At 37.0% G+C, this 26053-nt stretch overlaps 1 protein-coding gene across 1 annotated transcript in view; it reads left to right on the top strand.

Annotated features, from left to right (window-relative positions):
* LOC140235921 (C3 and PZP-like alpha-2-macroglobulin domain-containing protein 8) overlaps positions 1 to 21600 on the top strand; it is a 63526-nt gene extending 41926 nt beyond the window's left edge. The window contains exons 2-5 of the mRNA XM_072315914.1: positions 8089 to 8292; positions 17848 to 17946; positions 18774 to 18944; positions 21314 to 21600. Coding sequence (XP_072172015.1) covers positions 8175 to 8292; positions 17848 to 17946; positions 18774 to 18944; positions 21314 to 21600 — 675 coding nt within the window. The 5' untranslated portion in view covers positions 8089 to 8174. The remainder of the gene's footprint in view (positions 1 to 8088; positions 8293 to 17847; positions 17947 to 18773; positions 18945 to 21313) is intronic.
* The last annotated feature ends 4453 nt before the right edge of the window (positions 21601 to 26053 follow it).

The following is a 26053-nucleotide window of genomic DNA, read 5'->3' as shown; positions in this document are numbered from 1 at the left end:
TTCGTAGGTTACACCAATGTATAAGGGTAAATGTGATACTGCAGAGAAATTGAATTATAGGTCCCTTGCTATTGTTTGTCATATTGCAAAAGTAATAGAGAAAGAGGTAAATCCTCAATTTCTTTCCTATCTTTTGAAACATACAACGTAATTCTATTTCGATAGATCAACAGGCATTTTTTATCAAATCCTTCTGTAGATACTTGCCTTCATCAAGTTACCAATGACTGGTATATATGATGTTTTTCATGAAAATCAGATGGTTGCAGCCTGTTTTTTTAAGTATCTATAAGTGTTTTGACTGTATTGATCATGAGCTATTGTTATTTCAAATTATCTAAATATGGTGTTTTGAATGTTAAACTGAAGTGGTTTTATAATCATTCATAGGGGTCCGAACAAGCTGTAAGCTATAACGGCATTAATCACGCATGAATAATAATAATAAATGATAATACATACAATTTCCATAGCGCCGTTCTCCACATTGATTAAATGCTCAAGGCGCTTTACATCAAAGCAAACAGACTGAAGATACAAGTACATCACCGTAATAGAAGAAGATGAAGAAGAAGAACAAAAAAAGACATGAAAGTCTGTCTTCAAAAGGCACTGGTCTTCAAAATGCACTGCTAAACAAATAGGATTTTAAATTACTCCTGAAAGATGTTATGGAGCTTGAGTCTTTCAGCTCACGAGGAAGTGAATTCCACAGTGTTGGTCCAGCGTGAGCGAAAGCTCGTTCCCTCCAAGATTTCCTAAAAAACGGAATATGTAAGAGACCTGAAGTTGAGGATCGAAATGGAAATAGGTTTCCCCTAAGGGAGTGTACTTGGACCCACACTTTTCATTGTATCCATAAATGACCTCATCACCAGTGTTGAAACGGCTAAATGTAGTGTTTTTATGCCTCCGCCACGAAGTGGTGCCGGAGGCATTATGTTTTCAGGTTGTCCGTCCGTCCGTCCTTCCGTCCGTCCGTCCGTCCGTCCGTCCTTCCGTCCGTCCGTAATGAATTTTGTGGACAAGGTAACTATCGAAACCTGTTGAGGTATCCTAATGAAACTTGGCATGTATGTGTATTAGGGGGTGAAGTTGTGCCTATCAACTTTTGGGTGCACATGCTCAAGGTCAAAGGTCAAAAGGTCAAGGTCAAATATATAAAATTTCACTATTTCCACTATATCTAGTGAATGCCTGAAGATATTTTCTTGAAACTTAGTGTATACATGTATTACCCAATTGAGATTCTCTGGTGAAAGTTTGGGTCATGAGGTCAAAGGTCAAAGGTCAAAAGGTCAGGGTCAAATACATAAAATTTCACTATTTCCACCATATCTATTGAATGCCTAAAGAGATTTTCTTGAAACTTAGTGTATACATGAATTACCCAATTAAGATTCTCTGGTGAAAGTTTGGGTCATGAGGTCAAAGGTCAAAGGTCAAAAGGTCAGGTTCAAATACATAAAATTTCACTGTTTCCGTCATATCTATTGAATGCCTGAAGAGATTTTCTTGAAACTTAGTGTATACATGTATTACCCAATTAAGATTCTCTGGTGAAAGTTTGAGTCATGAGGTCAAAGGTCAAAGGTCAAAAGGTAAAGTAAAAATATTAAAACTTCTTTTTTTTCCCCGTACCTTGGAAAATTGTTCAAGGTATCTTCATGGAACATAGTGTATACATGTACTGACTGGAAGTGATTATCTAGAGAATGTAGGGTTCATGGGGTCAAAGGTCAAGTGCAAGACTTCAAAATTTTACTATTACCCTCATATTTATGCAATGCCAGCAGGGTTATTTTTTTACACTTGGTGTATGCGTGTGTAACCTAATAGAAATTCTCTGGAAAGTTTTTTTTTTCTCTCTTTTTGCCTCAAAGGTCAAAAGGTCAAAGATCAAGTGAAAGTGCTGAACTAACTTTTTCCTCCATATCTCGGAAGTGGCTCAAGTTACCTTGAAACTTAGTACATATTATGCATGTTCTACCTGAAAGTAATTATCTTATGAATTTTAGGGTCAAGGGCCAGATGAAAATGGTAACAATTTACTATTCAATTCAGAAATTGCACTTTTTCTCCACACCTGTACCTTGAAAATTACTCAATGCCTAAATGTATGAATGGGTCAAAGTCAAGTTAAAGTCCTTAAATCCCTAGATACATGCTCTCCTATTCATCCAATTAAACCTACGTCAAGGAAGGTGAACATTCAACACATTTGTGACAAACTTGTCATTCCAATATTTTACCAATTTTGTGAAAATGTAATCACACAGTGTCCACATGTACTATCTAGACCTATTGGGAAAATCATGCATTATGGCGGAGGCATACCAGTCGCCAAAGCGACATTTCTAGTTGCTAATGATATGATACTGTATCTTTCTCATAGAATCTTGAGTATGTGACTAAAAAAAAATTATGGTTAAGTTTGGATAAATAATAGACTGAAGACTAATGTTGATAAAACGAAAGTTATGCTCTTGAAATAATCTTCATCCAAATATCTTTATATTTTCATAAACAATGGTCGTATTGGACATGCAAAATATTCGATATCTTGGTGTACAACTAGATAAGAATTTGTCTTGGAAACCACATGCTTCCCAGCTTTGTATATCTTTATCTTTCAAAGTGTACTCACTTGGGAGATCACGCAATTTGTTTAATTCATAATATATATATATATATATATGTATATTTTTACAAAACAATCATACCATCTCGTCTAAACTATTATTGTTTTCTATGGGGAGGTTGTTGTTCAAGTTAGAAATCTCATCTTGTTCGAGTGCAAAAGCGAGAAGCTCCCTTCGTGACCGGTATCTTTGATTTTCGTTTAATGCATGGCTCAGATTTAATGAATGATCTCTCTTGCCAACTCCTGGAGAAAAGACGGAATCATTTTCTTGCCACCTTATCAAATGCATTAGTGTATTCATGGATATGCCCCTGCCCGACTCTGTAATGATACTGAAATTGTGTTTGATCAACATGGAATGAAACCCGAAGTAAAAATTCCTTAAAGGTTGTTATGCCAATACCCAAACTGGAATGTTTTAAGAAGTCTCTCAGGTATTCAGGCGGGTGGTCTCATCTGGAACCAGTTACCAGATGTTTTACACAATGCATCATCTATTTACAATTTCAAAGCATTGTATAAGAATATTTTTTTTTATTCAAATTCATGAAATTCTTCCGTCGAGATGTTTTCATTGCAACTGATTGACAGATTGCCCCACATCGACGTAAATAAGCACTGAATTGATCAGTGTTTTAGTAGTAGCCATGATAAAAAATCATGGGCGTACATACTCGAGCAGGATTCGAACCTACGACCTCCTGATCACCGGACAGGCGTCATCTCCACTAGACCACCGAGCTTTCGCCCGACAGCAAGTGTTGGTTCTAATCCTTATAGCATGCAGCGGGTACTGCTTTGTTATTCAAATTCATGAAATTCTTCCGTCGAGATGTTTTCATTGCAACTGATTGACAGATTGCCCCACATCGACGTAAATAAGCACTGAATTGATCAGTGTTTTAGTAGTAGCCATGATAAAAAATCATGGGCGTACATACTCGAGCAGGATTCGAACCTACGACCTCCTGATCACCGGACAGGCGTCATCTCCACTAGACCACCGAGCTTTCGCCCGACAGCAAGTGTTGGTTCTAATCCTTATAGCATGCAGCGGGTACTGCTTTGTTATTCAAATTCATGAAATTCTTCCGTCGAGATGTTTTCATTGCAACTGATTGACAGATTGCCCCACATCGACGTAAATAAGCACTGAATTGATCAGTGTTTTAGTAGTAGCCATGATAAAAAATCATGGGCGTACATACTCGAGCAGGATTCGAACCTACGACCTCCTGATCACCGGACAGGCGTCATCTCCACTAGACCACCGAGCTTTCGCCCGACAGCAAGTGTTGGTTCTAATCCTTATAGCATGCAGCGGGTACTGCTTTGTTATTCAAATTCATGAAATTCTTCCGTCGAGATGTTTTCATTGCAACTGATTGACAGATTGCCCCACATCGGCGTAAATAATTTGAATAACAAAGCAGTACCCGCTGCATGCTATAAGGATTAGAACCAACACTTGCTGTCGGGCGAAAGCTCGGTGGTCTAGTGGAGATGACGCCTGTCCGGTGATCAGGAGGTCGTAGGTTCGAATCCTGCTCGAGTATGTACGCCCATGATTTTTTATCATGGCTACTACTAAAACACTGATCAATTCAGTGCTTATTTACGTCGATGTGGGGCAATCTGTCAATCAGTTGCAATGAAAACATCTCGACGGAAGAATTTCATGAATTTGAATAACAAAGCAGTACCCGCTGCATGCTATAAGGATTAGAACCAACACTTGCTGTCGGACGAAAGCTCGGTGGTCTAGTGGAGATGACGCCTGTCCGGTGATCAGGAGGTCGTAGGTTCGAATCCTGCTCGAGTATGTACGCCCATGATTTTTTATCATGGCTACTACTAAAACACTGATCAATTCAGTGCTTATCTACGTCGATGTGGGGCAATCTGTCAATCAGTTGCAATGAAAACATCTCGACGGAAGAATTTCATGAATTTGAATAACAAAGCAGTACCCGCTGCATGCTATAAGGATTAGAACCAACACTTGCTGTCGGGCGAAAGCTCGGTGGTCTAGTGGAGATGACGCCTGTCCGGTGATCAGGAGGTCGTAGGTTCGAATCCTGCTCGAGTATGTACGCCCATGATTTTTTATCATGGCTACTACTAAAACACTGATCAATTCAGTGCTTATTTACGTCGATGTGGGGCAATCTGTCAATCAGTTGCAATGAAAACATCTCGACGGAAGAATTTCATGAATTTGAATAACAAAGCAGTACCCGCTGCATGCTATAAGGATTAGAACCAACACTTGCTGTCGGGCGAAAGCTCGGTGGTCTAGTGGAGATGACGCCTGTCCGGTGATCAGGAGGTCGTAGGTTCGAATCCTGCTCGAGTATGTACGCCCATGATTTTTTATCATGGCTACTACTAAAACACTGATCAATTCAGTGCTTATTTACGTCGATGTGGGGCAATCTGTCAATCAGTTGCAATGAAAACATCTCGACGGAAGAATTTCATGAATTTGAATAACAAAGCAGTACCCGCTGCATGCTATAAGGATTAGAACCAACACTTGCTGTCGGGCGAAAGCTCGGTGGTCTAGTGGAGATGACGCCTGTCCGGTGATCAGGAGGTCGTAGGTTCGAATCCTGCTCGAGTATGTACGCCCATGATTTTTTATCATGGCTACTACTAAAACACTGATCAATTCAGTGCTTATTTACGTCGATGTGGGGCAATCTGTCAATCAGTTGCAATGAAAACATCTCGACGGAAGAATTTCATGAATTTGAATAACAAAGCAGTACCCGCTGCATGCTATAAGGATTAGAACCAACACTTGCTGTCGGGCGAAAGCTCGGTGGTCTAGTGGAGATGACGCCTGTCCGGTGATCAGAAAGTCGTAGGTTCGAATCCTGCTCGAGTATGTACGCCCATGATTTTTTATCATGGCTACTACTAAAACACTGATCACTTCAGTGCTTATTTACGTCGATGTGGGGCAATCTGTCAATCAGTTGCAAAATATTTTTTTTTCTCTCAACAGTACTGTCATAATTTATGGTTGATTTTGCATGTATTGTAATATATCTGTGAAATAGTGAAGTTGATTTTTTAGACAACGTTTATGCATTTGATCAATGTTGGTTTCTTCATATTCAGTACATACTGATTAGTGCAAGGGCATATTTCAACTGCATCTGCCAAATTATCCACAGTCTTTTATGCCTGTATATTGTGATTAACTTTTACCTTTTTAATATGTTTTTACTCAGAGTGATTTATCAACATTGTAACCATATTTACCCATTCAGCTGCAAGTTATTTCCTTATATATCTCACAATTTCATTGAATTGTTTTCCATTGTCTTAATAGAAATATATTATTAAACACTGAGTGCACCGTGTATCTAGTTGCATGCTTGTTTGTGTATGTATGTGTTTATGTTTGAGTGTGTGTGTCCGATGCCTATGTGTTTGGTATGTATGAAATGTTTTTTGTGTCTGTGTGTCTGTGTGTGTTTGTTTGTGCTTGTATGTGTATCTGCGTGTGTGTAAATAAAATTTATGTATATTTGTGTACATATGGTTGTGTATGGAAATCATTACCTAATTTCCTTATGAAATTGATTGAAGAAATTTATTTGCAATGCGTCCTGCTTTGAAATTTTATCTATGTTAATTTTATCAAAATTACTTTGCGGATAGGTATGTATGATCTCTATTGTCAGAATTAAACTACAGCTGTTTTGGAGTAAGTATTTTTTTATATTGTAATATTTGTAACTTGTTTTAGTTGTTTATATCAGAACCTTGATATAAATCAGCATGCTGATCGAGCTATCCTAAATAAAGATGTTTCATCAAAATCAATAAACTTCAGCTGATGAAACAGATCCACGGATTACGATTACATAATACATTGGTCGAATTATTACAGATAAGCAATCGTACTTTTTTCCCCCATGCACTATATTTTCCCGTGTGTGAGTGGGGGGGGGGGAGGTCGTTTTCGCTTCGAAGATTTGACGCAACTTTAATACTTTAAAGTAAATCAACATGGCAAATCCAAATATTTCATGCTTTACCTTCACTAGTTTCCACCTCACATACCTTAACCCTATAAAGCCCAAGGGGGGGGGGGGCACATTGTGCCCCCCTACCATATTTTCGTTTGCCACTCCTACACCTTTTACTCGATTTCAACCAAATTTGGTGACTTTTCCTAAAATCTTATTGCGAATATTTTGATATATAATTTAGCTATGTCCGATATTGCTGGTTGCCATGGCAACCGTAAACTGACAACCATGTTCGTCAGATTTTGCATGATTTTCTGTTCAAATTTCAGTTAACAATATAATAATAGATGAAATGGGGGTTTTCTTGGCTATAATTTGCTGAAGGACCAAAATGTGAAGTTATTATGGTTGTGAATTACCCTGAAATGGTCTTCTTATTATTTCCTTTATTTTTTATATGACATAGGCATCAAACAATAGACATAATAGAAATAATCGAAAATACAGCATTTTCCAAAGACTACCCTTTTATTTTGTGTTATCTTCACACAAGCTTTGCCTGTAATATCATTTCTTCATCATATTATCAATCTGCAAACTCAAAATTTCAATATTTTGGAAATATGAAATATGATACTAATGTATGTACCCATTCCAAGCAATACATCATAGGTTTCATACATTTCTTTATATTGTATTGAATAGCGCCCCACATGTTGACCTTGAGAAATTTCAACAGTAACAAATAGTGAAGGTTGACTTGCTTTTCCTTTGTGGTAAATATGAAAATGATTGATATGAAATAAAAACATATATACTTGGGATAAAGAAATAAAAAGAAAAAACACGATTTTAGCATATTTCCTATGTATTTCTTTGTATTTTGGTTAATAGCGCCCTCAGTGGATGACCTTGGGAAATTTCAAATGTTGGGTCTTGTAGAGTATGAGTTGCTCTACCCATGTGCCAAATATGACGGTCATACATCATATAATAAAGAAGTTATATAGGGGGGGGGCACAATGTGCCCCCCCCCCCTCCTTGGGCCTGGAAGGGGTCCAAATAGCTTGGGCTTTATAGGGTTAAGACATATCTAGCATGGCACGTAACCCCAGAAGTTTCTGAGCCCCCTTTTTCTTTGCGCTCTGATTTTTAGGTTTCTAGATCATTTTGTCAATAAAAGAAAAACTATATATGAAGACCTTGCTTCCCAAAGGCGACAATCGACCATTTTTCAGTGGACTTAGCGCCTTTTGGTAGAACGCTCTTGATATATCAACTATAACAGAATCGACTTCTAATAATCAAGAAACTATTTCATCGCCATTGTATCCTATTTGATTTTTTTAACATGTTTAATAACCTTTATGTTGTTGTTTTTCTTGGGTTTTTCGCCGCTGCTCTTGAGCATAGCTTTACATACCTGTGTCATGTTGCTAACAATTTACCTCTTTTTAGTCGTCGGTGTTCTTTCAAATTGTCCTGATGGAAATGCGGGAGAATTCTGTCCACAATTTGATGATGACAGCTGCGGTACTGCCACAATGGAGAATGGCGAGACGGTTTCCATGGTGATGAAAGAAATAGCGGGTGATGATATTCCTCCTGCTGTGAATCACCCAATGCTGAAAGGGCTCAAAAGATACAAGTGTGTGATTCCAGGTATGCTTTTTATTATCATTGTTCATGTAACTATAATGACAAATAAAACATAAAAATATATCAGAGAAACAGGAAAGTTACGTTCGGTCTGTGGGAGGTCCATTCCATTGCTTGCTGTTAATTATTATACTTTAGCAATGATTGACAGAGATCACAGGCAGAATCGTGGTTTGGACGGTTATTGTAAAGGCATCTGAGCTGTGGTTCTACGAAATTGTATTCGCCTCGTATTACGCGCGAGATTGCGCGCCAGCAAGGAGCTAAGAGGGGATAATTTCTTATATTCCCCTTTTTGGCAAAGACAGTTTCTCGAGAAGTGGTTTTGCGACGATGGGCAAATTCCCATAGGTTAACACCTAAAACTAAAGGACGATCGCTGTTACTGTGTGAGCTGGCTGTTTCTACGCCGCATACCTGGCTTCGCGACAGAGGGCAAATTCCCATGGGTTAACACGTAAAAATAGAGGACAATCCCTGCGCCTGTGTTGTGAGTTGGTTGTTATACGCGCGCCGCGTACCATGAGCTAGCCTGTGTATATAGGGATGTAGCGCAAAATGAGGTGTAGACCTCTAGCTGGCGCCGAGTGGATTGCCGTGAATTGGAAAGTTGTACAAAGTTTACCTTGTAATGATTTATTTTATTGCTCAAGATGCCTGAAATGAGGAATAATAATGATATGGACTGTCTACTTTCGGGGGATACGACATTAATTGCCCTCGTTATTGTAAATACGATTCTAGTTCAGGCAATAAATGTCGTATACCCCTCAAGGCCAGTCCATACTATTTGTTAAGTTTTTCCAAGAGTGTTGACGTGATATGATTATAGGGCAATGTATTTTTTTCTTTTCTTTCGTTGTTCAGCTTATAGCAGAAGTAGTCAGGATGCAAGGCGTGTGTCATATGCATTATGAAGCTTTCACTGCACGAGTAGAGCGTCAAGGCTAAATGTGAAAAGAGATTGACTATGCCACTCCAAAAAGCTATTTGCATTATCATTATCAGTATCGGGTATGGTATGCTTTTTTTTTTTTTAATCATAGGAATGTATGTGCACTCAATGATGTTGAGTCACCACCGATGGGTAAGATATCTAGCTATGTTAGGTCCATACCATTAAGATATGTATGAGCACGCGAATTGTATGAGAATAGTTTCCCTTTTCCATTGACCTGCCAGGTTGATAGCCAATTATAAAACATTAATATCACCAAAATAATCTATGAGAAATGTAAACTTGGAAAAGTTTTTATTTTCTTTTTTTGCGTAATGTATTTAAAAGCAGCTTGAACAAGAAAGCATGACATTAATGCACTGTAAAGCGTAAGATTTGACAAAATTATTGATAAAGTATGGATATACACAAATACGTATACATTACATTTTTCTTTTTTTTTTTGTTATTTGGGAAGTCTGTAGAAGTGTTCATTGATTATTTTTACTTTTTCCTCAACTTGTTCATTTCTATTCTTTGTGCATGTGTGTGAGCGTGTGCATATGCGGCATTTCTATTGGATCAATGTTAGGCACATTGTTATATCGGACATCCCAACGCAACCAAATGTGTGTATCTTTACGGGACATGCCGTCCTTTTCATACTGCTTTATGGTTCTCGTTTTAGATATAAATGTACTATTGCGTTTTGTAATTTATGTGGCTGGAATAAATGTATCTATATTCAGAATCGACTTGAATGTGACTATTCTATTATGAATACACAAAACAAAGATACTTATATATGGGCACCTATAAAAACATGAATTCATAATGATCATACAACATACGTTAACATTCAATTTTTGACTAATCATTTTGACGAAGAAAATCGCATCGAGTTTTGCGTAATACTATTTTTTTCTTTTTTTGGTCTTTTTCAAATGCTGTTTAACAGAGAACCAAAAATTACAACATATATTAGCTCGGAATATTTCTCCCATAGCTCCCTCGAAGAAAAAAAAGAGCAAAACATAGAACTGCAAATTGAGTTGCAAAAAAAAAAAAAAAATATGTACCTTATAATCAATCATTGTAACAAACAGCACTTTGGATTTTTTTTTCTCGAAATGAAAACCTTGTTATTTCCTGTGTATACTTTGGGTGAAACAATTCCATATTTCGCTCCTGTATTAATAGAAATGGAATGCCTATCAGATGGGTTGTTTTACACGTAGGGTGTCTCAGCAGAGAATTTCTTATCATTTCAAGTCACAGAGTATTGAACGTAATAACAGTGACTAAATTTAACCCTATAAAGCCCAAGGGGGGCACATTGTGCCCCCCCACCACATTTTCGTTTGCCACTCCTACACCCTTTACTCGATTTCAACCAAATTTGGTGACTTTTCCCAAAATCTTATTGCAAACATTTTGATATATAATTTAGCTATGTCCGATATTGCTTGTTGCCATGGCAACCGTAAACTGACAACCATGTCAGTCAGATTTTGAATGATTTTCTGTTCCAATTTCACTTAACAATATAATAATGGATGAAATGGGGGTTTTCTTGGCTGTAATTTGCTGAAGGACAAAAATGTGAAGTAATTATGGTTGTGAATTACCCTGAAATGGTCTTCTTATTATTTCCTTTATTTTTTATAGGACATAGGCATCAAACAATAGATATAATAGAAATAATTGAAAATACAGCATTTTCCAAAGACTACCCTTTTATTTTGTGTTATCTTCACACAAGCTTTGCCTGTAATATCATTTTTTAGCATATTATCAATCTGCAAACTCAAAATTTCAATATTTTGGAAATATGAAATGTGATACCAATATATGTACCCATTCCAAGTAATACATCATAGGTTTCATATATTTCTTTATATTGTAACGAGTAGCGCCCCCACATGTTGACCTTGAGAAATTTCAACCATAACAAATAGTGAAGGTTGACTTGCTTTTACTTTTTGGTAAATATGAAAATGATTGATATGAAATAAAAACATATATACTGGGGATAAAAAATAAAAATAAAAATACATGATTTTAGCGTATTTCCTATGTATTTCTGTATATTTTGGTAAATAGCGCCCTCAGTGGATGACCTTGAGAAATTTCAAATGTTGGGTCATGTAGAGTATGAGTTGCTCTACCCATGTGCCAAATATGACAGTCATACATCATATAATAAAGAAGTTATATAGGGGGGGGCACAATGTGCCCCCCCCCCCCCCTTGGGCCTGGAAGGGGTCAAAATAGCTTGGGCTTTATAGGGTTAAAGGATTTGAACTACTCTATTGGAAATAAAATGTTAGTCATCTCAGACGTCTTCTCCCGTTGTCATGGAAATAATATTTTTTCTTTGAAATAACACGTAATTCTCACTATAAATTATGAAATGTGACAAAAGTGACTTAATTTAGAAACTTTAGGAGTAACCCGGTCTAATTCGACTAGAATCTCAGTCATTCAAATCGCTTTTGGAGGAACAAGAGGATTTCGTTGTCCAAACATACCACAAATCGATAGTGTCTTGGGTTCTTACCATGCCTATGTCCAATAATAGATGCGTGTAACTCAATATCTGTTAGGACAATGTCATGGCAACATAATAATAGGAACGTTGAAATGCTCATGATTAGCATAAATAATAAATTGCATGTGAAACTGCATGATCGTAATCTGTGTGCCTGCTGATGGGTTGGTGGCAAATGACATTTCAGGGGATGTTGTCATGGTGACAGATCAATGAGATAATTACATTGCTTTATAACAAAACGAAATGATAATTGTGCTTTTGGGAAATCAATAAAACAAAAATCTACTTGGACTCACAATGTTTATATGCCTATATCGTAAATGTCAATGTCTAAGTCTGCTTAGGATATATCTGACTACATGTTTTTTTTTTTCTCTTTGTTATCATTTAACTCTCTGCGGGCCACTGTTGTATCTTATCCATATTATGTATATGTGTGAAATTAGTGCAAATTTGACTCATTAGGAGAGATAGGGAAAAAGGGAGTGGTAACTAGGCATGCTATGTAAAGTTCTGGAATTATAGCACGGTACTATTGTTATCACTCATATTATTTTTCAACTATAATCAGAGACTCCAACTCTCCCGTTTTCGACGGGAGATCTCCCGCCGAAAACCCATTTTTGCAAAATCTCCCGTTCTCCTGCTGGAGATTTGATTTCTCCCGCCCTGGCTCTGTGTCTCCCGGTGGAAAGGATTTCTTACTTATTGCTATCGTATGTTGGAAAAAAAAATAAGCCATAGATAGCACCAGAGAACATCTAGAACCCTACACGTGCTCCGCACACATCAACTTGGAGTCTCCCGTTTGCTAGGGGTTTCGGGCGGGAGAATCTCCAGATCAGAAGGTGCTTGGGGTTGGAGTCTCTGTATTATTGTATGCTATCATCTGAATAATTAGTGTAGAAGGTAAAGCCAAAAGGTCATCTAAGATCTGGATTGTGGTTGCAATATGAAGATCGTAATTGCTTTGCGGTTTTATCGAGGACATGTGTGTGTTTCTGAGAGAGAGAAAGTGAGTGCGTGACCGTGCATCACAAAACGAACAAAAAGTCGCACCCCTTGATTTTATGTGAGGACTAAAAACTGAGTCAATCTTGAGTTTTTCATATTTTCTGAAAGAGCTATCCTTCTACAATATTCTTTAGTTTGGGATCATAACATGAATGGGAAAGTATGTTTTCACCAGTTTTTCTACAACCCATTTTTTGGCGGAGAGTAGAATGATCAGTTATGTCTCAGAGGCCCCTTTGAAATCCTTTGCATACTCTTCACTTTCAAGTCTAATAACTTTTGAAAGGATAATGCTACTAACTACTTTGAAAGTTGGCATTAATCTTGGACAGAATGTGTTGATAGAGCATGCTAAATTTCAGCTTAATCTAATAATCCCTTCATTGTTGTTGCTCCAGTGGTTCACTGTTTTGTCCCTTTCATCACACAGCTAGCACGGCTTGGTAAAGATTAAGCGCTTGAATAGATTCTGTACTTCAGAGCCTCTTTTCTCAGTTCACACTTTTCAGAGTGTGTGCTTTCTATCCAGTATTTAGATAGGTTAGGGGAGTCCATATGAATTGAGTTATACATCATCTTAAAGATTAGTCTGCTCTTTCAGAATCTGCCCTTAACTAAAAATACGTGTGTGGCGACTTTCTGTTGATTTTGTGATGAAGGGTCATATTTGCGTGAATGCGCATATGTAATGTATTTTTGTGTCATTTTGAAACATTTTTTAAGTTTGTCCATCGTCATATAGAGAAAAAATAAAACCTTTCCGGTGACACCTCACTAGGTAACATAACAATTATTTAGGAATATTTTAGAAGCTATGATTATAAATATCCCGTATTTTCTTATTATTTCCTCTGTTTTAGCAGCTAAAATCACATATATCTCAGCTAAAGAAGAATGCAGTTAGCTCTTTTTGCGATAAAACTTTTCATATATACATTATACTTATATATACTATATATATATATATATTGCAGAGGGAGGGGAAGTTCGTAAAATTAAGTGTTAAAGGGGAACTACATGTATAGTATTGGTGGAGATGAGGATTGGGCTTTGCTTTTAACTTTTTGTGAGACACCATGAAACCAATTCTGAAATAGTACAGAGAATACCATTCTAGAGGAATTCAAAGTTTATTTGATGAAAATCGGTCTTGGAATGGTTGAGATATTCAAAAACAAAGCAAAACAAAGCGATCGTAATAATAGTCGGGTCCGACGTATTATTAAGATTACTCCGTTTTTTGGATATGCTCAGCTTTTTCAAAACCAATAATCGTCAAATAAACGTTGAATTCCTCTTGGAATTACATGCTCTTTCATATTTCATAGAGGTTTCGTGTTAAATATCAAAGCAAAAAAAAAAAAAAATTAGAAACATGAAGTTAGGTCTCAACCAAAACTGTGCGATCCCTTTAAAAAGTTCATCGATGGTTTAGCTACGCGTTTCAGTTTCAACTCGTTTCAGCACGCAGTCATGAAAGAAATGATATGGCAGGCATGTGGTGAATTATTGATTGTGGTTTCAATATAATGATCATAATTGCTTTGTGGTTTTATCGATGGAATATGTATGTGTCTGACAGAGAAAGAGTGGGTGAGTGGGGAAGAGAGAGAGAGAAAGTGAGTGCATTTGCATGTATAAACATATTGTGACGTATCTCATTATTTCCAGGGGCCATTATGACAGCGATACCCTTAATCACGATAGCTTTTGATAAGTTGTAAGCTGAGTGTTCCAGTCTAATTTCGCACTTTGGGTGCAAGAGTACAAAATAAATTCGATCATTCAGTTTCGCGACAGTGCTACCAAAAATACATGTATGAGAGTCATTCAATTTATAATCGCCATGAGACAGGCTTTTTTTTCCATAATACTTGGGGGGGGGGGTGGGGAGGACTCCATTGTTAGATTATGGAGATGCATATTGTTACGGACGCTGTGAGTGTAAGTGTTAGTGGTGGGTGTGTGCAAATGTGAATCAGATGAATACTGTGTTGTGATATGCTGTTTGTGATGATTTAGACAGTTGTAGTTTTTTTATCTTTAAATGTACAAGGTATGAGGGATGCAGGAAAAATAAAGCACAGCTAATTTAATGTGGCATATGCCTTAAAAGAAATCTCATATTTTGTTATTACAACACAGACATTGTAGTAAACTAGTTTGCTTGATGGCCACTGTAAATGTAAAAATAATGATATAGCATTTGGTTATAGACCAAAAAGATAATTTGATGAAATACTTTTTACAAGGCATGGAAATTATTTATTGTAAATAAATGTTTCCCATTGGTGAGTATATAGAGGCAGTATTGTGGGAATTTGCTGTTTATGTTCTTCTTCTTCTTAGAAGTTATTAAAAGAATCTGCATTAGCCCTTCTGTTCCTTCAGAAAATGTGATTATGTTAGTAAAATGTAAGATAAAATCATCAAATATTGGGGGAAATCTGAAATAAGAATGCAGATGAGAGGGAAGAATGTGAGCCATTGTACTTGCTGTTTTTTGTTTTTTTCATTTGCTTGTATTACTTTTTCAGTTAAATTCGGTTTCATTGAGAGTGTGCACAACTGGTGTAGGCAGGCCTATTTAGAGGCAAGTCTAAAACAGTGCTTGGAAGGTAGAGCACATAAACGGGTTTTCTGTTAAGGACTTTTCAGATTATAAGGGGAGTAATCGTTCAACTTTCATAATTCATTTAATCATAGTACTAATGTTACTTCGAAATGGATGGTCTTTGTATCATAGTTTCTGATTCTGTCTTCGATCGACCATCCCAGGTACAATCATGTTTGTGTATTTGAATGTGGGTGGACTGGAAGTGTATGAAAATATCACTGTTTCTTTGCTCTTTTCCTATCTCCCTTTTATTGCGGAACTCTGCAGGAACATCTCAGTTGTAATTGATACACGATCGGTTGATGGCGACTATTAAGTCAATAGTGTTACGCACTATAAAAGGGGTTTCTCGCTGCCGGCCAAAATGAAGATTGGTAGCAGGATGACTTACATTCAACTTATGGCACTTTTTATCCCCACTACCAACGTCACTATATCACCTGACAACGGCGTAGCCAGGATTTGATCTTAGGGGGGGGGGGGGGCGGTTAGTCTGCGAGGGAGCGAAGCGAAGGAGGGTGTGGGAGGGGGGGTGTCCCCCCTCCCACGGTAAGAACTTTTTGCATTTTGATGTTGCAAATGGTGCAATTTGATGCATGTTTTTGCGCGTTTTATCGACGAGAAACAGTCCCACTTGTTTAAGGTAGCAGTATATTTTGATGTAGATTATTATTGAACAATTTGCCTATATTAATGGTACTTGTGTTAATTCTTTTTACTGAATATCATGAACGCGACTGAACCCGAGCGAGCGGAGCGAGCGAAGGGGGAGGGGAGGGTGTGGGAGGGGGGTGTCCCCCCTGCCACGGTAAGAACTTTTTGCATTTTGATGTTGTAAATGGTGCAATTTGATGCATGTTTTTGCGCGTTTTATCGACGAGAAACAGTCCCACTTATTTAAGGTAGCAGTATATTTTGATGTAGATTATTGTTGAACAATTTGCCTATAAAATGGTACAATTTAATACACTTCTTGTGTTAATTCTTTTCACTGAATATCATGAACGCGACTGAACCCGAGCGAGCGGAGCGAGCGAGGGGGGAGGGGAGGGTGTGGGAGGGGGGTGTCCCCCCTGCCACGGTAAGAACTTTTTGCATTTTGATGTTGTAAATGGTGCAATTATTATGATGCATGTTTTTGCGTGTTTTAACGAGTTGAAACAGTCCCACTTGTTTAAGGTTGCAGTATATTTTAGTGTAGATTATTATTGAACAATTTGCCTATAAAATGGTATATCATTTAAACAATCTTCTTGTATTAATTCTTACACTGAATATCATGAACGCTGTCTGCAGTTCAGCAATCAAACAGAAAAAGCATGCACACGAGGGTGTAGATAGGGGCATATCCCCTCCCACACGAAGGTGATTTTGCGTTTTCAGACCTGAAATTCAGCGATCTGGTGCAAATTTTTGGTGCAATACTTTTTCATCGAAGCGTTAAAATCACGGAATTTAGCTCTTATTCCGAATGTGCACCATCTGTGTGTATGTATAAAGTCTAGTGAGGTAGAGCTTAGGGGAAGGGGGATTCCCCCTCCCGCTCGCGGAGCTTTTGCGTTTTTAGAATTGAAATAAAGCGATCTGGGTATAGCCACAGTCTACTTCTATGCATGGCGGAAGGGGGGGGGGAGGGGCGGGCGAGCAGGGAGAAGGCATGGGCGAGTGTTATCTCCACCCTTCCCTTCCGATGGAGCTTTTGCCTTTTTAAGGTTGAAATTGAGATATCTCGTATACGCATATTTGATGGAATCAACATTTGGGAAATCACAAAAACAAAACAAAAAAAACTGATGGGGGGGCTGAGGGAGGAAAGGGTCGATTAAAAGGGGAAATTCCCCTTATACATGAGGGAACCTTGAGTTTTCGGAATATAAGTGATAAGTCTTGTGCACTCAGAATTATTCATATTTTTTTTTGTAAATCTAAAAAGTGTACTAAGCTAGGGAAAGAGGCACAGAGGGGGAGGGTTTGGGAGGGGGATACCCCCTCCCAAGCACGAGAGATTTTGCATATTTTGAATTGAAATTCAACGATCTGGTGCACACTTTGAGTGAAATATTCAAAAAATATCTTATTTGATGAAAGGTTGCAAAGGAGACCCGCTTCATGTGCATGCATACAGTATACACGCATTTTTTTTCCGCCTCCCAAATCCCCGGTCCAAATCTTAGGGGGGGGGGGGGCGACCGCCCCCATCGCCCCCCCCTGGCTACGCCAGTGCCTGACAAAGTGTTGCAATAGCACAATTCCTTGTTGACCACCCTATTGCTGATCGAAAAACAGCTGTACAAGTAAATACTCTCGCACAGGATTGTAATGGATGCTCTGCTCTAGAAACTACCCACACAAACAAACGATACTTTATCTCGAGGTACTACTGAGCTAGTAAAAAGAAAATGCACCAAATTGAAGATTCCTTTCTTCTTCTTGCAGCTTGTAGATCGTCACCTTGTCAAAATGGAGGCACTTGTACGGAGACCATTACCGGCTATGCATGCACCTGCAGTACTGACTTCTTTGGGGCTGACTGTGGTAAGAGATCAACACTTACTGTATGAAGAACTCATGTGAAGTACGTCCTTGATGCAACTTGTTTTCAAAGGGTTATTAGGCCTATTATATCATGGTAATAATTTCAAACTATAACTACAGAACTATAAATCATGGTAAAGGCTGGATTATGCTCTTGGTTTTCAATTTGAGTTCTAATCGATGTGTTTGCTTCCTTGGAGGTGCATGGTACTGTTTTGTATGGCCCAAATTTTCCCTTCGATCCTTGGGTACAAATGGGTATCTTCCGATGCAAGTTAAAAAAAAAAGAACACACAATAACAGTGCCCTATGGTAAAGCCGCAACAAAATCGAAGTGCTAACTCTGGTTAACAATATCCTATCATTCTTTTGTTTTTGATACGTTACTTTATCTTATCATGTTCCATTTTTTATACCCCAACTGAGAAGGCCACGCTTTCAATATTTATTCGTGACTGTGTCTTAAACATAACTGAGAAGAAAGGAAAATTATACCGCAGGCTTCAGAAGACGTAATCATTCACATTTGTATGTGTTTTCATACAAAGACAAATAATGCTATTAATATAATTACTATATGGCTTCATGTTTGTATGTGTGTATGCTTAGTCAATCTTGACTTTAGTAATATTACCTTCCTTTGTGGATGCTTTGAGCTTTGTCTATCAACACAGCCTACATGCATTCTGTAAAAGTGCTTTTTGTGTCTTGATCATGCTTATTCGAATGCGTCCTTACCACGAAACATATTAAATAGAAATGTTTAAAATCTGTTGTAGTTTCCTCCGACACGTCTTCATTTTTCTTTGTTTTTTGATCAAATAAAGCCTGCAACGTATTCCACACACCAGATGAAGGGACCCAAAGACTGTACACATTTCCCGGATGGCACATCCCCGCGGGTATGACGTCACTGGATTTTGAGGTCAGCTCCAACTTTTCAGCGCGCCTGGCGTTGTCCACCGTCGATAGTCAGCAAGCGGAAATGTATGAGATCGGTAGGTATAAAATGGTTAAAGGACAAGTCCACCTCTATAGACATGTGGATTGAGTGAATGCAGCAATAATTATTAGTAGAACACATCAGTGAGAGTTTGAGGAAAATAGGACAATCCGTTCAAAAGTTATGCATTTTTAAAGTATCGACCTGCGTAGTCACTCCTGAATTAGGAGACTATACCACGGTGTATGATGTCACATGCGTAGAACGATATAAGAAAAATATAAAGAGAATTTCACAAAATCTTACTTTTTTTCTGAAAAATCGCACATTTCTTCGACTTGTCATTCGTGTATATTAAGCGTTATTGATATGTCCTTGCCTTCTGAAAGAGGGTGGTGATCAAAGTGTTATGTTATTATCGGAGAAAAGTTGAAATATGTTGCGTTTTCTTTATATTTCCTTTACATCGTTCTACACATGTGTCATCACAAGCTGTAGTAGTCTACAAATCCACCAGTGACTGAGCTGAAACTTCACAAATTCATAACTTTTGAACGGATTGTCTAATGTTCCTCAAACTTTCACTGATGTGTTCTACTAATATTGCTTCATGCATTCAATCTTCAGACTTGTCATTCATTCAGCATTACGACTTTTTAGTGCTTTCCTGCTTGATGTCTGGATCTTCAGCTACCATTTAATCTCTGATTCCTCACGAGCGCGTCAGAGCATGGGGTCGTTTGATATTTGATTTCCGCTTGACTGATGTATTTTCCATTCCATCAACACGAAATCCTGATGACATAGCCGAATTACATTGTTGTTGTTGTTGTGTTTTTTTTTCTTTATAATGAAAATTGACTCCCATGACTATAATAAAGTATACCTAAAAAAAAGAGAGAGTCACTGACATGAAATCATCCAAGGTTTGCAAAAATTGATTGGAAATTTGGAAGCAGGCCTGTATTTCGTCGAAGTATGTAGATTCAAAATGTTGGTTTTCTTGAAATCGTATTATGCCGGAAAATGTACATATATATATATATATATATATATATATATATATATATATATATAGATATATACATACATATATATATATACACATATATACATACACAACGTAAAATTTTGGAGTTCATCTCTTGGAACATTCAAATTCAGACCTTAGGTTCATATTATGTTTGTATATCAAACGTTCGAATTTCCGCACTTTGTATGGCTCTTTAAACCTGCTACTTTATCAGGATCCATCTTACACCCAGTATGCATTCTATTTCATACACACAAGCAAGGAAAAATGGTGATGTGTTTTGGATCAGCGTATCTTAGGAACGATCGGAGACTTACCATTGCACGCACTTCATCTTTTCTTTTTGATAGAATAACACATTTACCTGTGCTAATAGAATTATGATCACAAACAAAATTTATCAATGTTTACATGACCACTAATTATTCACTAATCACTCATTTTAAGTTGTTTCCTATCAATATCAAGCTGTGGAAATCCAGGAATTTTTTCTCTGTCATTTCCTGACATTTTGTGTGCGTTGTTTACCAGTATTATGTTGAAAGAAAGCTATCATTCAGAGGGTGAAGGTTCAGATGCGAGTTTTCTCACATTGTCTCCCTCTACACATTAAATTTGTTAAGATCGCAACTGCTGATCTGTAAATTAACAAGTATGATGACAGGTATCGAACCTGTCATCATACTGCTTTCCGGCCAGCGACACTACCACCAGGCTGCCCCTGGTTGCCGGCAGTGACACGATGAACATGGAACAAATACCCAAGCTCCGAAATTCCGACATCGTTACGCTAAGTAGTCCAAGGCGGACAAGGCATATTAAATGAAAGAAAGATATTATTCAGAGGGGTGAAGGTTCAGACGCGAGTTTCTTCACTTTGGTTCCCTCTCCAAATTAAAGTTGTTAAGGTCGCAACTGCTGATCTGTAAATTAAAAGAACATGTCGGAAAAAAAGGAACCAGTGGGACTTTTATCCGACATGTTTGTTAATTTACAAACATGTCGGAAACATTTGCCTTGTCCGCCTTGGACTACTTAATGTATCTTTAAGTGGTATGGGTGGAGTTTTGGTCCGTTCAGTAAGTTTCTGTACTATTGTAGCAACACAATAATGTGCGTCTCTATACACGTACTGCATTTGTCAGTTTGTATTGGGTTCGCTTTCACCAAACCCTTCCATATTCATTAGAGGAAAATCTTCATTGAATACAAAATTATTGCATTGTCGTCGTATGTTAAAATCAGGCGGTGAAATCTATATCGGTGATAAACCACCAAATCGCCAAAAGTGCCATCCTCTTTATCATTTTTTTGCTGAGGTTCTATCATCATTGATGTTGTTCTTCTACCTTTTTATCATCGTAACGGATATTCTGTGTTCATTCGAACAGTTTTAGGTGGATGGTATAATACCGGCACTGCAATTTGGCGCTCATATATTCATTCTACCGTGCCGAACGAGAAGACGCCCTCTTCCGCTGAGGGCGCTCTGTCAGGGAGGCATCATTTCGACCGCTTTTGGCTCAACTTCACGAACGGGCGTTTCGCTATCGGTCGCTACGGCAACGATGCTCCGTTTTTCGAATGGACTGACCCTAATCCTCGACCAATCAATTACATCGGCATCATGAACTGGCAGGGATCAGACGCAGATTGGAAGTTTCACTCATTTTGTTGACATCATTATGGACAACCTTCATTTTCTATTCCTGCTGCCTCTTCTTGAACACACCTCTATTGACGAGATAAAAATTTATTTGAGCAAGGCACTATGAACCAGAGATTCAAGAGGTTGCTATAAAATGTTGTTATGATCGTCGCCATCTTCATTACGAAGATCGTCGATGTCAATCTAGGGCCATTATTCATCATCTATATCAATGATTTGTGTAAAGTATCTGAAGTACTTTCCTGTATACATTTATTTTTGCTGACGATACCAATGTATTTTTTTTTTTTGCTTATAATGATAATGATGTTCTTGTACAAAAAGTTGATAGCGAATTGAAAAAGTAACAAATTGGGTTAGAGCTGATAAGTTATCGTTGAATGTTAAAAAACAAAATATATGTTTTTAGTAATACTGTCGGCACTTTATGTACAGACATAGTTTTGGATGACTCTCATTTTAAGAGTTTCATATTCTAATTTTTTGGTGTCATTGGAAATGATAAACTTTCTTAGAAATTATGGATTGATTACATTTGTAATACATTTTTACTTAATATAGTTGCTATAGATTAATGTTGTGTTTCAAAAAGAAATCTTTCATTGAAAATGAGCGAAGATGACTCATTGGCACGAGTTCTACTCGTCATTGATATTGCTTTGCCTTGATTCATGGAGCCTTAGTTTGGGGCAACAGTGACCAGAATTTGTTGCACAGAGTGTCCCTTTTGCAGTAGAAATCCCTCCGCGTCATTAGTTGTTTTCCCATACGTTCTCATACATATGTATTGTTTGGTTCTAATAAACTGTTAGATATTAGAGATCTGTTTTTATTTAATGTAGGACAATAAGTGGTCCGATAACGTGGTCACTCCTACTATTAAAGGCCAACCCACATGGTCCATTTTAACTGTCCATATTCAACACATAGCTCGCAGCGCCAAACCACGTCTTGAATATGAAGACAGAAAAATAGATAATGGTTCAGCCTTTGTCGGACTGACCAAGTTATCAACAACGGTGGCCAAATTGAAGGTTACGAATCATAAAAGGTTAGAAGAAACCCTAAAAAACAAACCTGCAGTCATGCAGGCCGGCCTGTGGATGTTACCACTTGCTATGACAGATCACATCCGTTCAGCGATACATGTATTGTTCCTTCGCGATAACAATCAAACTTGGAAGACGTGCAATTTGTCAATGTTGTCTTTAAAGTTCATGTGCTAAGTCATGTATGACATTTGTCAACATAATTAGGTATCAATGGAAAGAGAAAAAGTTATTTCCCCACAACCAACGTTGCACTCTCAAGAGCTGACAATTATGAAACGGTAGACCTCCAAAGTTGGATTACCTTTATATATATGAAGAGTTTGTTCGCAAAAACCGATAAGTCTATTTTTGAAGATTTTGAAGTACGGTCCCTGTCATGAAGTACAAAATGATACCTTTTAAATGATATATTGGTAATTACATATAAAGGTACATTTTTGAAGTTATGGTCAAAAGAAGCAAAAATTTTCTTATCATTCTCTCTTTTTTTCTTGACTTTTAATCGCAAATAAGTCCATTTGGCAAATATGGACTTATCGGTTTTTGAGAACAAACTCTACATATATATATATATATATATATATATATATATAATATATATATATATATATACATATATGTATATATTAGAAGAAAGAGTCTCAAGTACGCCATGGATCCAACGATTACACAAAAATTTTATTACAAAATTTTCGGTCTGCCTCAGACCTTCGTCAGTGCAAAGACAATGATGGACAATGATAAACATGAATCATAACAACAATGCTATGCGCGTCATGCGCGTAGTGCGTTGCCCTGGAGCTGCGTTGTCAAGGAGAGCGCTGATACGTATGGGGGTATGGTAGAAAGTGAAATCTCAATGAATACTGAACTCAGACTCAACAAAAGTTTCAAGTGCTTGTTTGAATCATACTATGCTATATATACTCTTTATAAAAAATACATAGCTTTATATACGTCCTTGTAATAATAGACTTTAGCGACTCTATTTTTTTCGTAGATAAACTTCGAAGAAAAGACGCATATAAAGCATTGATTACAAATGGAGAAGAAATTAAAAGGAATGAGCTAATAATACAACTAGTTATTAGAGCATCTGTTTACTGTAAAAATAAAAATTGTATATATATATATATATATATATATATATATATATATATACATATAAATACATTACTTTATGTATACATCCATGTAATATTTGACTTTTGTGACTCCAAAAAAGCATGTAAAGACGCCTATCAAGCATCAATCAAGCATCAGTTACAAATGGAGAAAAACATGAAAAAATAAGCTCATAATAATCATAACCAAATATCGAAGCATCTGTTTACTGCAATGGTTTTTCTCCATTTGTAATTGATGCTTGATTGATGCTTGATAGGCGTCTTTACATGCTTTTTTGGAGTCACAAAAGTCAAATATTACATGGATGTATACATAAAGTAATGTATTTATATATAGTATATATAGCATACATTGGCATGCATATAATATACACATACGCTCGGAACTGTTGAGTTAGATTTTAATTGAGTTAATGTTGAGATTTCATTATATTTGTACTGAACACTATTTTTTTGATATGATGTCTTGATTATCCGTATAATATATATATATATATATATATATATATATATATATACTCCTAGATGGGTCATTTGGAAGACATTGCCGTTTGTTTTATATGCAAATTTATTATATACATGTTCAATGGCAGTTTACGCAATGGAGACACGAAAATTGTCTCCTTAATGACCAGTTGTCTCCCTAATGAAGACACTTCCCCCAATATGTCTCCCTAAGGTGCCAACTAGGGATATATATATATATATATATATATATATATATATATATACAATTTTTATTTTTACAGTAAACAGATGCTCTAATAACTAGTTGTATTATTAGCTCATTCCTTTTAATTTCTTCTCCATTTGTAATCAATGCTTTATATGCGTCTTTTCTTCGAAGTTTATCTACGAAAAAAATAGAGTCGCTAAAGTCTATTATTACAAGGACGTATATAAAGCTATGTATTTTTTATAAAGAGTATATATAGCATAGTATGATTCAAACAAGCACTTGAAACTTTTGTTGAGTCTGAGTTCAGTATTCATTGAGATTTCACTTTCTACCATACCCCCATACGTATCAGCGCTCTCCTTGACAACGCAGCTCCAGGGCAACGCACTACGCGCATGACGCGCATAGCATTGTTGTTATGATTCATGTTTATCATTGTCCATCATTGTCTTTGCACTGACGAAGGTCTGAGGCAGACCGAAAATTTTGTAATAAAATTTTTGTGTAATCGTTGGATCCATGGCGTACTTGAGACTCTTTCTTCTAATAATTACAACATTCGAAGTCCAACACGTGGAAAATTCCAAGATGTATATGTATATATATATATATATATATATATATATATATATATATATATATACATATATATACCCACTGTACAGGGTATATGAAAGGTAAGCAAATCATTGTGACAGACACCACAGGCGTTGAGGCACTGTTAAGTTACTTTGACGGTAAATTGATATAATAGGTATTACCTTTGTCGATGTTTGGTGAGATTGCATTGCTGTAAATACTGCAAAATTATGTGAATTTTAGAATTGTGAAAGTTTTAAAGTGTATTATTTCTTCTTTCATTTGGTACCCTGAAGTTTGCTTATCTATGTATTACTTGATTGAAATCAATAAAGGTCCCTGAAAAAAAAAAAAGTTGATCTTGTGATTCCGTGTATGTCTGTTTGAATGACCTTAGGTAAAATGAGAAAGAGAAAGGGAGAGATATGTAGAAGAAGAAAATAAGCCAGTTCGGCGTTAGCTCATGGGCACATTGGTACAATTAATGACCTTTCTTTTCTTTTCTTTTTTTCTCAGTCGGTTAGGGGCACTTCACTCATTTTCAGAGCGACGTAATGCGTAAGCTTTAAGTATAGGATTCATCAACCACGTTCAAACAAAGGGCGAACTTGCGTAGAGCAGATGACAAGAATTATCCCTCAATTAACATTTGGGAAAGTACCATTTCAGTATTTTGCATTAAATGTACTTGTATTAACAATCTCTTTCCATTGATATTGCCAAATACCAATTTTGCGGTCAGGTGGATGTGCTCGCAAGCAGCATTTGAAAGGATTTTAAAATCGTTACATATCACAAATGCCTCTTCCAGTGAATTTAAAAACCAACATGCCTGTTGGTACGAATGACCTTTTTCTGTTCATGTGCAATGTGGAACTGTGAACTGGCTTATGTGAAGATAGGGCATATGAGTCAGAAAAAGAACAAAACAAAGTAACAATCTAAACTTTTCGTCTTTTTGTCCATGTGATCATTATTTTTATTGGTGTCATTCAATAAGAAGAAAGATCCAAAAGTGTCTTTGA

Source organism: Diadema setosum, chromosome 12 (genome assembly GCF_964275005.1).
Source record: "Diadema setosum chromosome 12, eeDiaSeto1, whole genome shotgun sequence".
Classification (NCBI taxonomy): domain Eukaryota; kingdom Metazoa; phylum Echinodermata; class Echinoidea; order Diadematoida; family Diadematidae; genus Diadema; species Diadema setosum.
This window is presented reverse-complemented; position numbering and strand designations above follow the sequence as displayed.